This window comes from Bombus fervidus, chromosome 4 (genome assembly GCF_041682495.2).
Source record: "Bombus fervidus isolate BK054 chromosome 4, iyBomFerv1, whole genome shotgun sequence".
NCBI lineage: Eukaryota > Metazoa > Arthropoda > Insecta > Hymenoptera > Apidae > Bombus > Bombus fervidus.
This window is the reverse complement of record NC_091520.1, coordinates 5,498,416-5,509,055: the sequence shown is the minus strand read 5'-3', so window position 1 is coordinate 5,509,055 and position 10,640 is coordinate 5,498,416. Positions and strand designations below refer to the sequence as shown.

General features: G+C 32.9%; 1 protein-coding gene across 1 annotated transcript in view; it reads right to left on the bottom strand.

Moving 5' to 3' along the window:
* Nucleotides 1-498: 498 nt before the first annotated feature.
* Nucleotides 499-10,640, bottom strand: part of LOC139986348 (uncharacterized) — a 30,075-nt gene continuing 19,933 nt past the window's right edge. The window contains exon 8 of the mRNA XM_072001602.1: nucleotides 499-1,015. Coding sequence (XP_071857703.1) covers nucleotides 785-1,015 — 231 coding nt within the window. The 3' untranslated portion in view covers nucleotides 499-784. The remainder of the gene's footprint in view (nucleotides 1,016-10,640) is intronic.

Below are 10,640 nucleotides of genomic sequence, written 5' to 3'. Positions count from 1 at the left end.
GAGGTTGGCTCCGGAAGCGGTCGTTGAGGCCATGCTCCGAGGGCCCCGGGAGTTTAACGCTGTCCGCGCCTACTGCGAGGAGGTTATGCAGAGAAAGGAGCGGGCAGAGAGGGACCGGAAGAGAAGAGCCGATCCCAGTAGATCATCGCATCAACGTCGCAGGGGCTCCGTACGACGCAGGGGCGCGGCGCCGCCGTCGCTGCCCCGGGTGCGACAGATTAGGGGACGTGGCGCTAGGAGGAGTGGTTCCCCCTAGCTTCCCAACTCAAGCCGGGATGCCTCCCTAGACAACTACAACGGCAGGGAGATAGACGACGAGGCTGCACTCGGTAGTGATTCGCAAGAGACCCCGGGTGCACCTCCGAACGTCGGGATGACCACCGTGGGGTTTTAGTCGGTAGGAGTCCGACACTACACGGTCGTTGCTACGCAGCGCCGAGTGTCCATGAGGATTTCCCCACGATAAAAAAAAAAAAAAAAAAAAAAAAAAAAAGTATTAAAGGCGTTATAAGTAGTTAATTTCTCTCGCCAGTATGTATTTTGCCACACACTAACAATATGAATAAATTCTGAATTCAAAATCTGTTCTTTGTGATTGTATTAACCATATCAATAAAAATACAATTTTTACAGAAATTATTTTTTAATACTACTTACAATGAATAAATATTTTACATAATTAAACACCAGAAAAGAACCTCTTTCACTTATTGTTTAAACAAACTTGTATACGTATATATTTGTTTAAACTGATTTGAGTATATAATTTTTATATTATATTAAATCATTCTTTATATGTAATATTAGAAATATTATAAAAGTTATATGATAAATTAGGCGGTAAAAAGTTTTGCAGGGTTGCTGGTACTGCATTAAAGTATGTCCCACTCCTTTCTCGAAAAACTGTCTCTTGCACGGTGCCGGATACATCAGATTGAAAATTTTGGACAGTGCTAGTTGGAACAGTTTGTACAACTATTGGTTGAGTTGCTGTATGTGAAACAGTTTGTATTACCTAAAGATGTTAAAAATAAATAAATACTTTGTGATTTTTACATGATTACATTCTTAAGAAATAACTAAATCATAATTTAATTTAAGTATAAAATAACAATTATGTATGCTTAACCTTAATCAATGCAGTTAAATAATACTGTACTATTCCTGTACTACTTATGATAGTAAATAATATTATTTTTGTCAGAAATTCTTCTTTTAATTATGGTTTATATATAAGACATAATTTTATTTGTAGCATTTTTAATTAAGTGATTCCTCTAATTTTTTAAAACTCTACAATGGAATTTTATATATATGTACATGGAATTAATAAAATATAATATGTATTGTTAGTAAAATAACATTTATATATCAGTTTGATATTTTAATATCATTTGTGACTGATATTTTCATTCAAAACAATTTCTTGAACAAAAACATCTTTCTGATATGTTACTATTAGAAGTATTTAACTGCATTGAAGAGAATCACACAGTGTAACATATGTGTAACATATTTCAAAGCTACAATCAATATTTAAAGATTATAAATTCATAATTTCGATTTTGTCTTCTTTCAGTTTCAGTAAGTACGTTTCAGTATATTTCATTATATTTTAATATCTCTTCTAGAAATTTTAATTTTATTTAATTTTATAAGTAATATCTGTTGCAGTAATATCGTGATTGACATTTATTGAGAATTCTCAATATCTCCCAATATTATTCTTAAACGTTTTGTAGGTCACGTTGTTTCTTTTTGTTAATCACGATGAAAGCATAGCACACGTCTACTATTACAAAATTAACTCATATTCAAACATGTACACATACATATGTAGGGTAACATTTGAAGTTTTACACGCAATTAGCTGCTGAACTATTCCTTACTCAAAAAAGTTTACCAAATGGAATTTACTTGGCTTCGAGGAAGATTTTTGTAATGGTTACAAAACTCGTCTATACTATAGCCCTTTTCATGTTGAATTTATCAACCTATAGTACGAAAGCCTTTCAGTCATTCAAGATCATTTACTGTCGTTCAAAATTTACCTTCGTTGAATATGCCCAAGATTTTGTTTGCAGAAATATATCGCCGATTCAACCCTAAACATAAATCACAATCGCACTAATAATGTAGTTTGTTACCCTCAATGCCCTCAAAATAAAGTAAGTTCTGGTAGAAGCTTTTTTTTCAATAATTCGACAGATAATTGTATATAAAACTTCAAATGCAACACCCTATATATATGTGCGAAGCATCTGAATGTCCGACATCACCAAAAAAAAAAAAGGAGATTTTAATTCATAGTCTCAATAAACCAGGAAATACAAGATGGAATTTATTGTTTAATTATCTAAAACAGATATGAAAAACAGAAGCCAAAATGATGTTAAAATGATGTTTTTCATTAATTCTATATATAATATATAAAATTAATTATATTTACAATATATCTCACAGTCACATAGAGTTTACATAACGATCTATCGGTGAAGCAGATGGGAGTTATCTTTTAGCGTGTAAAATATATCGACAATCGACCAGAAATAATAGAAGACCGGTGCATTCTGGAAATGTGGAAATATCAGATTGCAGAGATTTCTAACGATTCGATAAATTCAGTCAATCATTTCAGTTCGGATAAACGGATTAATCCGTTAAATAATAAAAATATCATATTGAACATGCTTTCTATCACTTAAAAAGCGACGTGTAGTATTTGGGAAAACTTGGCCGGAATATAGAGATGTGAATTCGGAGTTGCTTAAACAAGAATGTTGGCGTAGCCGTATAAAAACTGACGCGTAGCCATAGCTATATCGGAGATATCTACGTGCTACAATTATAAATAAGATGAGTTCAAGAATTAATAGAAATTTAACATTTTCAAAGAAAGCAGTTGAGTTACAACACATGTTTCCTCTGGAATTTTTTACCTTTATAATGAGTAGAATATGATTCAATGAAAAACAATTTGGCTTTGAAATTCAAGGTATCAATCAATTTTGTGGATATCGTTTACATACTTCCACCTATCCAGAGGTGTAAAATGGTACTGTCATGGTCAGCACAAATAATTTATTTATGCCGTGTACATTGACCACGGTATTCTTTAGAAAATGTTTTTCTCGTACTTATTAGCGGTATCATCTGACGAATGTACGCAAAAATTATAAGCAGATTTGAAGAGGCGTAGATTGACACAGATTGACGAAATATGGCACTTCGTAGAAAGATGACCTACATATATGGTAGAAGAATCTTGATACAAATATTCCGAAGAAATCAACGGTTCCTCTTCTCGGAATTAATCTAGCAGAACAGTCGAATCGAACGACAAAAAAAGATTAATCTAATTATACCGTATAAGAGGAGAGTATTAATAAAATTGTGTTCTAAGTTGTATCGAGTTTTTCTATTACGCTTCTTTCACTCTAATTCGTAACAACACTTGCATTATATTATAAAAATATACAATGTTTTGAAACGATTATTATTACAAAGTAGTTCAGTATATTTATGCATATATTAAATTAATATGATTTCGCTTATTGAATCTCTGCTTTATAGATTCTTTTTAGTTTTACTCCTAATTCCACTTCTAGCTGAAAACATAGTATTCGCTGGTAATGGAAAGAAAAATTTAATAGCCATATATAATAGACACCTAAGTTGTAAATCTCTGAAACTTAAAATAGAGCCAGATCTCCAAGCCTGTATTCAAAACCTACGGAGTGCACATTCTGTGAACATCACATGTTCGCAAGAGAGCATGTTCCATAGTTAAGTTCCAGGTTATTAACCTCGCATCAGTGTTGAACGTGACAAAGGTCACGTTGCAATTAAATACATTTCTGGAGACATAGTAGCTGTTTGAAAATTTTTAGGCCATCATAGCAGGAATTTATTATACCTAATCGCTTTAACCAAGTTGCTGATAAATAGGATAAACGGAAAAGAATCCAGATACGACCCTTGAGGAATACCTGCAGTTACATCAATTGAGATCAAATACAAGCCAATAACATGAATAATCCATCTATGGTCAAACAGGTAGATCGAAAGCCAAGACAAAAATGGGTCGCAAATACCCATCGACGGCAGCTTCGCTACAAGAATGTTGTGGCTAAGAGTGTCAAATGCCTTCTTAAAGTTATTGTGTACACTATCTATCTAATTACCAGGCTCAAGATTAGCTGAGACAAAATTATAAACGATAGAGAATTCGGAGTAAGAAGTGGAATATTATATGCGTAGGCATGAAACCGTATTGTTCACTACACATCAATATTGTATTGTGTACAATTAAGTTTTCGAATAGTTTAAGTATAGTGTCAACAATATGTATTGGTCAATAACTTTTCCCATCTGTAGGATCATCAGATTTAAAGATGGGAGTGATTAAGGTAATCTTCCAAACTGAAGCGGAAATCCTTGTAATCAAGGAGAATTATAGCATGATTCGCAACGCTCGTGCAAATATGAAATTGCATGATATAAGAAAAATCGATTTCATCAATGCCCGGGCCCCTAGATGTTTGTAAACTATTGATTTTATTGAAATTGGGTGCATTCATCGAAGGTAAAATCTGGAAAGATTACAGAGTGAGAGCTATAGACAGAACCAAAGAAAGATACAAATAGATTCGTGGCCAATTCGGCATCGGTTGCACCTGCATTATCCATAGTAGTTTGAGAAATTTCAGTTGATTGTTTATAACACTACTATATTTATGTTTATTCTTCAGGATTGAAAACGGTACATTAGGAGATTTACATGTAATAAAAATAATGTCGAAATTGCAAGAATCGGTCAAAATAGTGTTCAAAGTATTTTCAATAACGGACACGACCGATTTTGAGGCATTCTTTTCCAACGTAAAGATCAGATATACATTTGAACGTTTTGCATGTTAAAAATAATTTTTTTTTTCAAATATTCTGAAGAAATAGAATCCTATTCTTCTTTTATTCTCGTTTTTATTTCTAATTTTCATTTACTGTTGATTTTCGAACTTTTTGGTCTAAATTTTCCAATAGATCTTTTTATGGGTTACAAAGCTGATGACAGCAGATGAGTGAAAAACTATATAATAAATATTTTTGCACTATTCAATTTTTTGTGCTTTGAAGCGTTATTCAAATTTTGTATTTGTATCATATTTACATTTTTAAAAAGATTTTCTTTTAAAAGGTTCAAATATTCATGCTTGCTTAGAGTATTATTAATTTACCAACACTAACATTCAAAATACACGAAGCTGTGGAGTTTATGCTTATCCCGATATTAATGTAATTAATTATATTTTATGTGTTATATCGTAACGACCCCAATATTTCTTCGGTGGCGACACGAACTTGAAACATCAAACTTTATTGCTTCGAATTGGTAATCGGCTAGACATCAATACTGCTGAAAATATTCAATTAATTCAAAATTCCTCAATAGGAAATACCGTTGCGTATCAAAATTTTAAGTACTTGGCATTAATTCTCGATATTGATCCTTTTTCAAAACATACTACACCAATAGAATACCGAATCAAAATCCGTACCGTAACGGAGGTACTGATGTACCTGTTAGACGAAATTACTAATTCGCGATTGATAAATTATCGGTATTCATTTGATAATTCATTTATAATGTATATATATATATATATACTCTTAATTATATTGTAATGTAACTATATATTGAGTACGTATAGAAATACATTACATTTATTCGGAAATTATATATCTGTATATATGTCGGGTTCTCATTATGATTAGGGTTAGGGGCGAGGTAATATTGATTAGCACAAGTGTGAGTATTACAGAATTGACAAGTAATCGCAGTGATTAGACACTAATGACAATAGTCTTAGGTTCGATAGCGAATCCGTGGTCAACGGGATAGTATAATGTACTTTCCTTCAAAGTCTAAGTCTGACTCTTTGTTAAAAACGTAAAGTATTCACTGATCGTAAAGACGTTGTTTTTCTCGCACGAGAATGTGTCTCTTCTCCGTCGCGGTGATGCTGCAGAGGAACACTCTAATGGGGTGTGTCTAAGGGCACAAGATCATCGGATTCGTCGAGGAAAACCTTCGCTCGGAAAGTAAGGGAATTTGACGTTGCTGTTATTGGTTAATTTCTCTGTTGGTGGTTAGAGAAGAATGCTAGCCGCCCTTGAGAGAAAGTTGCTAGCGCAAAGCGTCGTTCCTGAGAAAAGCAGATTTACCGTATCATCCCGTAGTATATGACAGATTTAGGGACTGTTAGGATAAAGACTGTTTGTCCGTTTGACGGAGATTAGTTAACTAAATCCTAAGATTTATAGCGGGTCCTCAGGCTAGCTGAACATGTACTGTGGAGATGCATCGACATCTGGTAATCATCTTGCCCGAAGAATAGGATCTGTGTGTGGCGAGCCACGGGGCAGAGACCGTTGGAATGTTTATTGTTAGGAATCGGTACAACTATTTCTTTTTAAGGAGAGCTATGCAATTCTATACCTCTGTTAGGTAGAACGTTCATCCCGTGACCGCGGCTACGTTCGGCGACTAGTTGTCGCCTTGAGCCCAAGCTCATTATCGCAAATCTCAGACAATTATAATCGGGTTGCTTATAAGATTAAAGTGTTACGGATATTCCTAAGAATTTCGAAGGGAAGGCCCGGTGTACTTTCATCTCCGACATATATATAACTCTGTGGTTATCCAGTTAACTCGGGACCTGCACTTGCGAGAACATGTAGGCATATGAAGTGAACATATGTCATTTTTTTCTTTTAGTAACTGATATCTTTGATTAAGCTTATCTGAAATATAACTACAATGTAATTTTCTTTTTATTTAAAATTGCATTCGATCGCCAGGAAGTTTAGCGAATTATAATGAAATTGTACACATTTTTGCAAACATCGAGCCTCTTTTTCTATTTCGTTTAATAATTTTCAAATTCTCTCTACTCGAAAATTCTATGAGACGGCTTTCGATATGTTGTTAAAGATTTTAGTGAGTAGGCAGGTATAATGTATAATCTACAATTTTTCTGCTGGCAATTTCAATACTGACGAAACGCGTATTTTCAAAAACCGGAGAATTGGTAAATGCATTAACGGCAGACAGACTGAAAGATACTGTAGTTGATAGAATATTGTTTCTTATTATATCTCAGCTCCCCGAAATACAAGTACAAAGTTCCCGTGCTAGGTACAAGTAAGGCCTGGTAAGTATGCATAAATGCATTTTCTCCTTCATGACTGTTAAAAAAAGGAGCTTATTATATCTAATTCTATTGATATTCAATATAATACATTACTTAAGAATAAACAAATAAAAATAAATAACTAATAGGTTATTGAGTGTTACAACTTCCTTAATTTAGATATTTAAATGCGAAAATGCGTTTTTATGGAATATATATATATATATATATGGATAATATATAATTATATGTATATATATAATTATATATGATAATATATAAATATAAAATTTATATGGATAATATATAAATAATAGGGCAAAACTTTATAATTACTTGTATAGTTTATAGATAAAAATCGGCATGTACTTCTATTTAATATTATTATCATTATTACAATATTTTAACTGTTTCAAAAGGTCCTATGGAGCTAGGAAATTAGAAAAATTTGATTGATGAGTTTTGATATTTTCTTGAAGTACACAAGAATATGTCCTGAATGATTTAAGATGACTCTGTAAATAAAACAAAATGTTTTTAAAAAAGTGGAATTTGGAACTTACACATTTTTGTCAAAATACGCATTTCCAAAGTCGGTATCCACTAATCGAAAACTGCTGAACTAATCCGTTCCGAAACTTAACGGCTTACGTTAGGTATAAAGATCTAATCTTTAGTCGATGAATTTCATTTTCAAATATTTAGTTTCTATTTTATGATCGAAAAATGAATATTTCTTAAAATGAAAATCAGTTCTTCAACTTTTAACATCCATCACTTTGTCCCAAATAAACTTCATATAAATTGTTTCAATTAAAGATTAAATAAACTAATATATTAACTATATCTTCCCGAAATTTTAATGTCAGGTGATTCAGTTTCCAGCAAGAGTGCTCACCGCAAACCACCTTTTTAAAAAGATCTTCCAGAACATAATTCTTAAATAAATAAATACTTTTACGTGCGAATTTAACAAAAATTTTTTAAATGTATCTTTATTAACCAAACCCTTCATGAAAATAAATATATACGCGTTTTCTTGAAAAATTCCCCAAAAATCACTTTTTCTTCTCGCAGCCACAGAAGGGCCCTTAAATATCAAATAAATATAAATGTTTCAGTAAAATATTAGATGAATATTGTAAATACCAGAAAATATGAAACATATACATGTGTGTATGTGCACGCGCGCATGTATATGTATGCAGATGACAGTACACATCTTCATGGTAGCCAGAGGAGGCAATTGCTCACCATCAAAACCATTTTTTCTTAGTGTTAAGCCCACCTCTAGAGTTGGGAACCCAAATATTAAACTGAAACACATCTACCCATCAAACTAATTGTATACCAGCAAACAGCAGAATTAAAAGGAGAATATCTAGGCGTCATTCTTGACACTAAATTTAATTGGAAACCAGTCAAACACGACCGCATAAGGAAACCTATTTGGAACAATTAGAACTCCTCCTAATAGATAGGGAGAGTCCATTGTCAATCAAACACAAAATATTCTTATACAAAATCCTGACATATGGAACACAAGTCTGGTGTTCAGCAGCTAAAACACATACGCAAAATGCTCAACAAACCAGAAACGCAAAATACTCCTATACAAGACACGTACAAGATCTGTCGTGGCATACGAAACACGGGTCTGTGGTTCATTAAAAAGTCTAGGATAGATTCTTAAAAATAATCCTGAACAAACCAAGAGACTATAGTTCACACAAACTACATGAAAAACCTGGCGTACCCAATATGCACATCAAAGATCTTACACAAAGGACACTAAACTGCCCACCTTCAGTCTTCACTCACTAATAAACTGAATTGCCAATAAACACGAAATCCCCATCAAATAGAAGAGCAATATATCATGGTTTCCAAAAACCCTAATCCAGTCTACGTAACTCATGCAAACAGGTCTTTTAAATCTTCTCCTGCGTGACAATAACCAAAACGTACCAATAATGTTAGTTCTACTTACACAGGCATTAAGGATTCTAAATTGCCTCAAGCATCGGATTAAATGGACTTAACGAAAGAACCTCGGGAAAGAAACCAAGAACGGTAGTTTTTCTTTTCGTGTGCTTGTGGGGTTGTAAATAGCACCTATGACTTACATTCTTAAAATTATGTTTACAAGACTGCAACTTAATATTATAAATTTTCAATAAACTTTAGTCCATATTGATTTGTCTGAAGTGATTGCACGGCACGTACAAGGCTTGCCCGTTCACATTCATATGCATTGATATTATAATATTATATGATAATGCGTACCAAGTATAGACGCACTTATACATATCATTTCTAAATTACACCTCAAAAATATCAAACGCATAACACGTCTTTGATTAGTAGGCGTGGAAGAAACTGAAGATTCTATAAAGTACTAGTGATTATTGTCAATATTATTCTTTTATGAGTTCCGGTACAAAACCGGAGCCTCCCACATCTGAACTAATAGTCAAACAAAGAAATTCAAATAATAGAACCTCCGAATAAAAAAACAATCACTTTTTATAATCAAGGAAAGGGATGAAGGAAATTGTCAGTTTATTTTAATGTCTAAGGACCCCATATCTTTTTAACCGCTAAACTACATTCGGCGTGACCCTCATCATCATTTTCATTTATTCTTTATACATATAATAATAATGGTATTGAAAAGGACCCTTCGATATAACGATATGGAATTAAATCATCCGAAAATTCGTCGAATTTTCATCTTTTCCCTAAATTAAAGAAGATCTTGAAAGGTATTCATTTTAATATCGAGGATGAAGTCAAGATAGCTGCGAAGTATTTTATCAGTAGAGTTCTTCGCTGACGGAGTGAAAAAACTTGTCACACATTGACAGAAATGTAGTGATTTATTGCCAATTTGGTTTATTACCAATAAATTGTCATTGACTACTATGACATACTAATGAATTTAGTAATGCTGAGAGAACGTTAATCGAAATCAGAAACACGACAAAATCGAGAAAAAAGCGAATATTTAAGAGATTGAAAAAATAACTGTTATATTCAAAGCATTTATATATGTTTATATACTTATATTGCCTTTAATTGAATGCATAGGATGCAAGGAAAATAAGTGTCGGAACCATCGCAATGTGATCCTGCACTCTTGGTTTGGTGGAGATTAATGTAAAAAAACTGCCGCAAAATTAATTTTGATCTTGACCTAGAATTTCAAGATCAAAAAGTTACATTTTCTGTTTGCATCGTATTCTACGTATCACTATGACCAACTTTGCAAAAGGAACCATGAGTCATAAATTAATCGTGACTCTTGAAAAATTATATTAAAGTTCTATTGGTTTTTGCGATGACATTATTTACAATATATTTACATTTCGCAGTCAGGTAAGAAATAAATAACGTGATATTAATGCAGAAACAGGGAATTCCTTAGCACATGTGGTAGCCAACCAT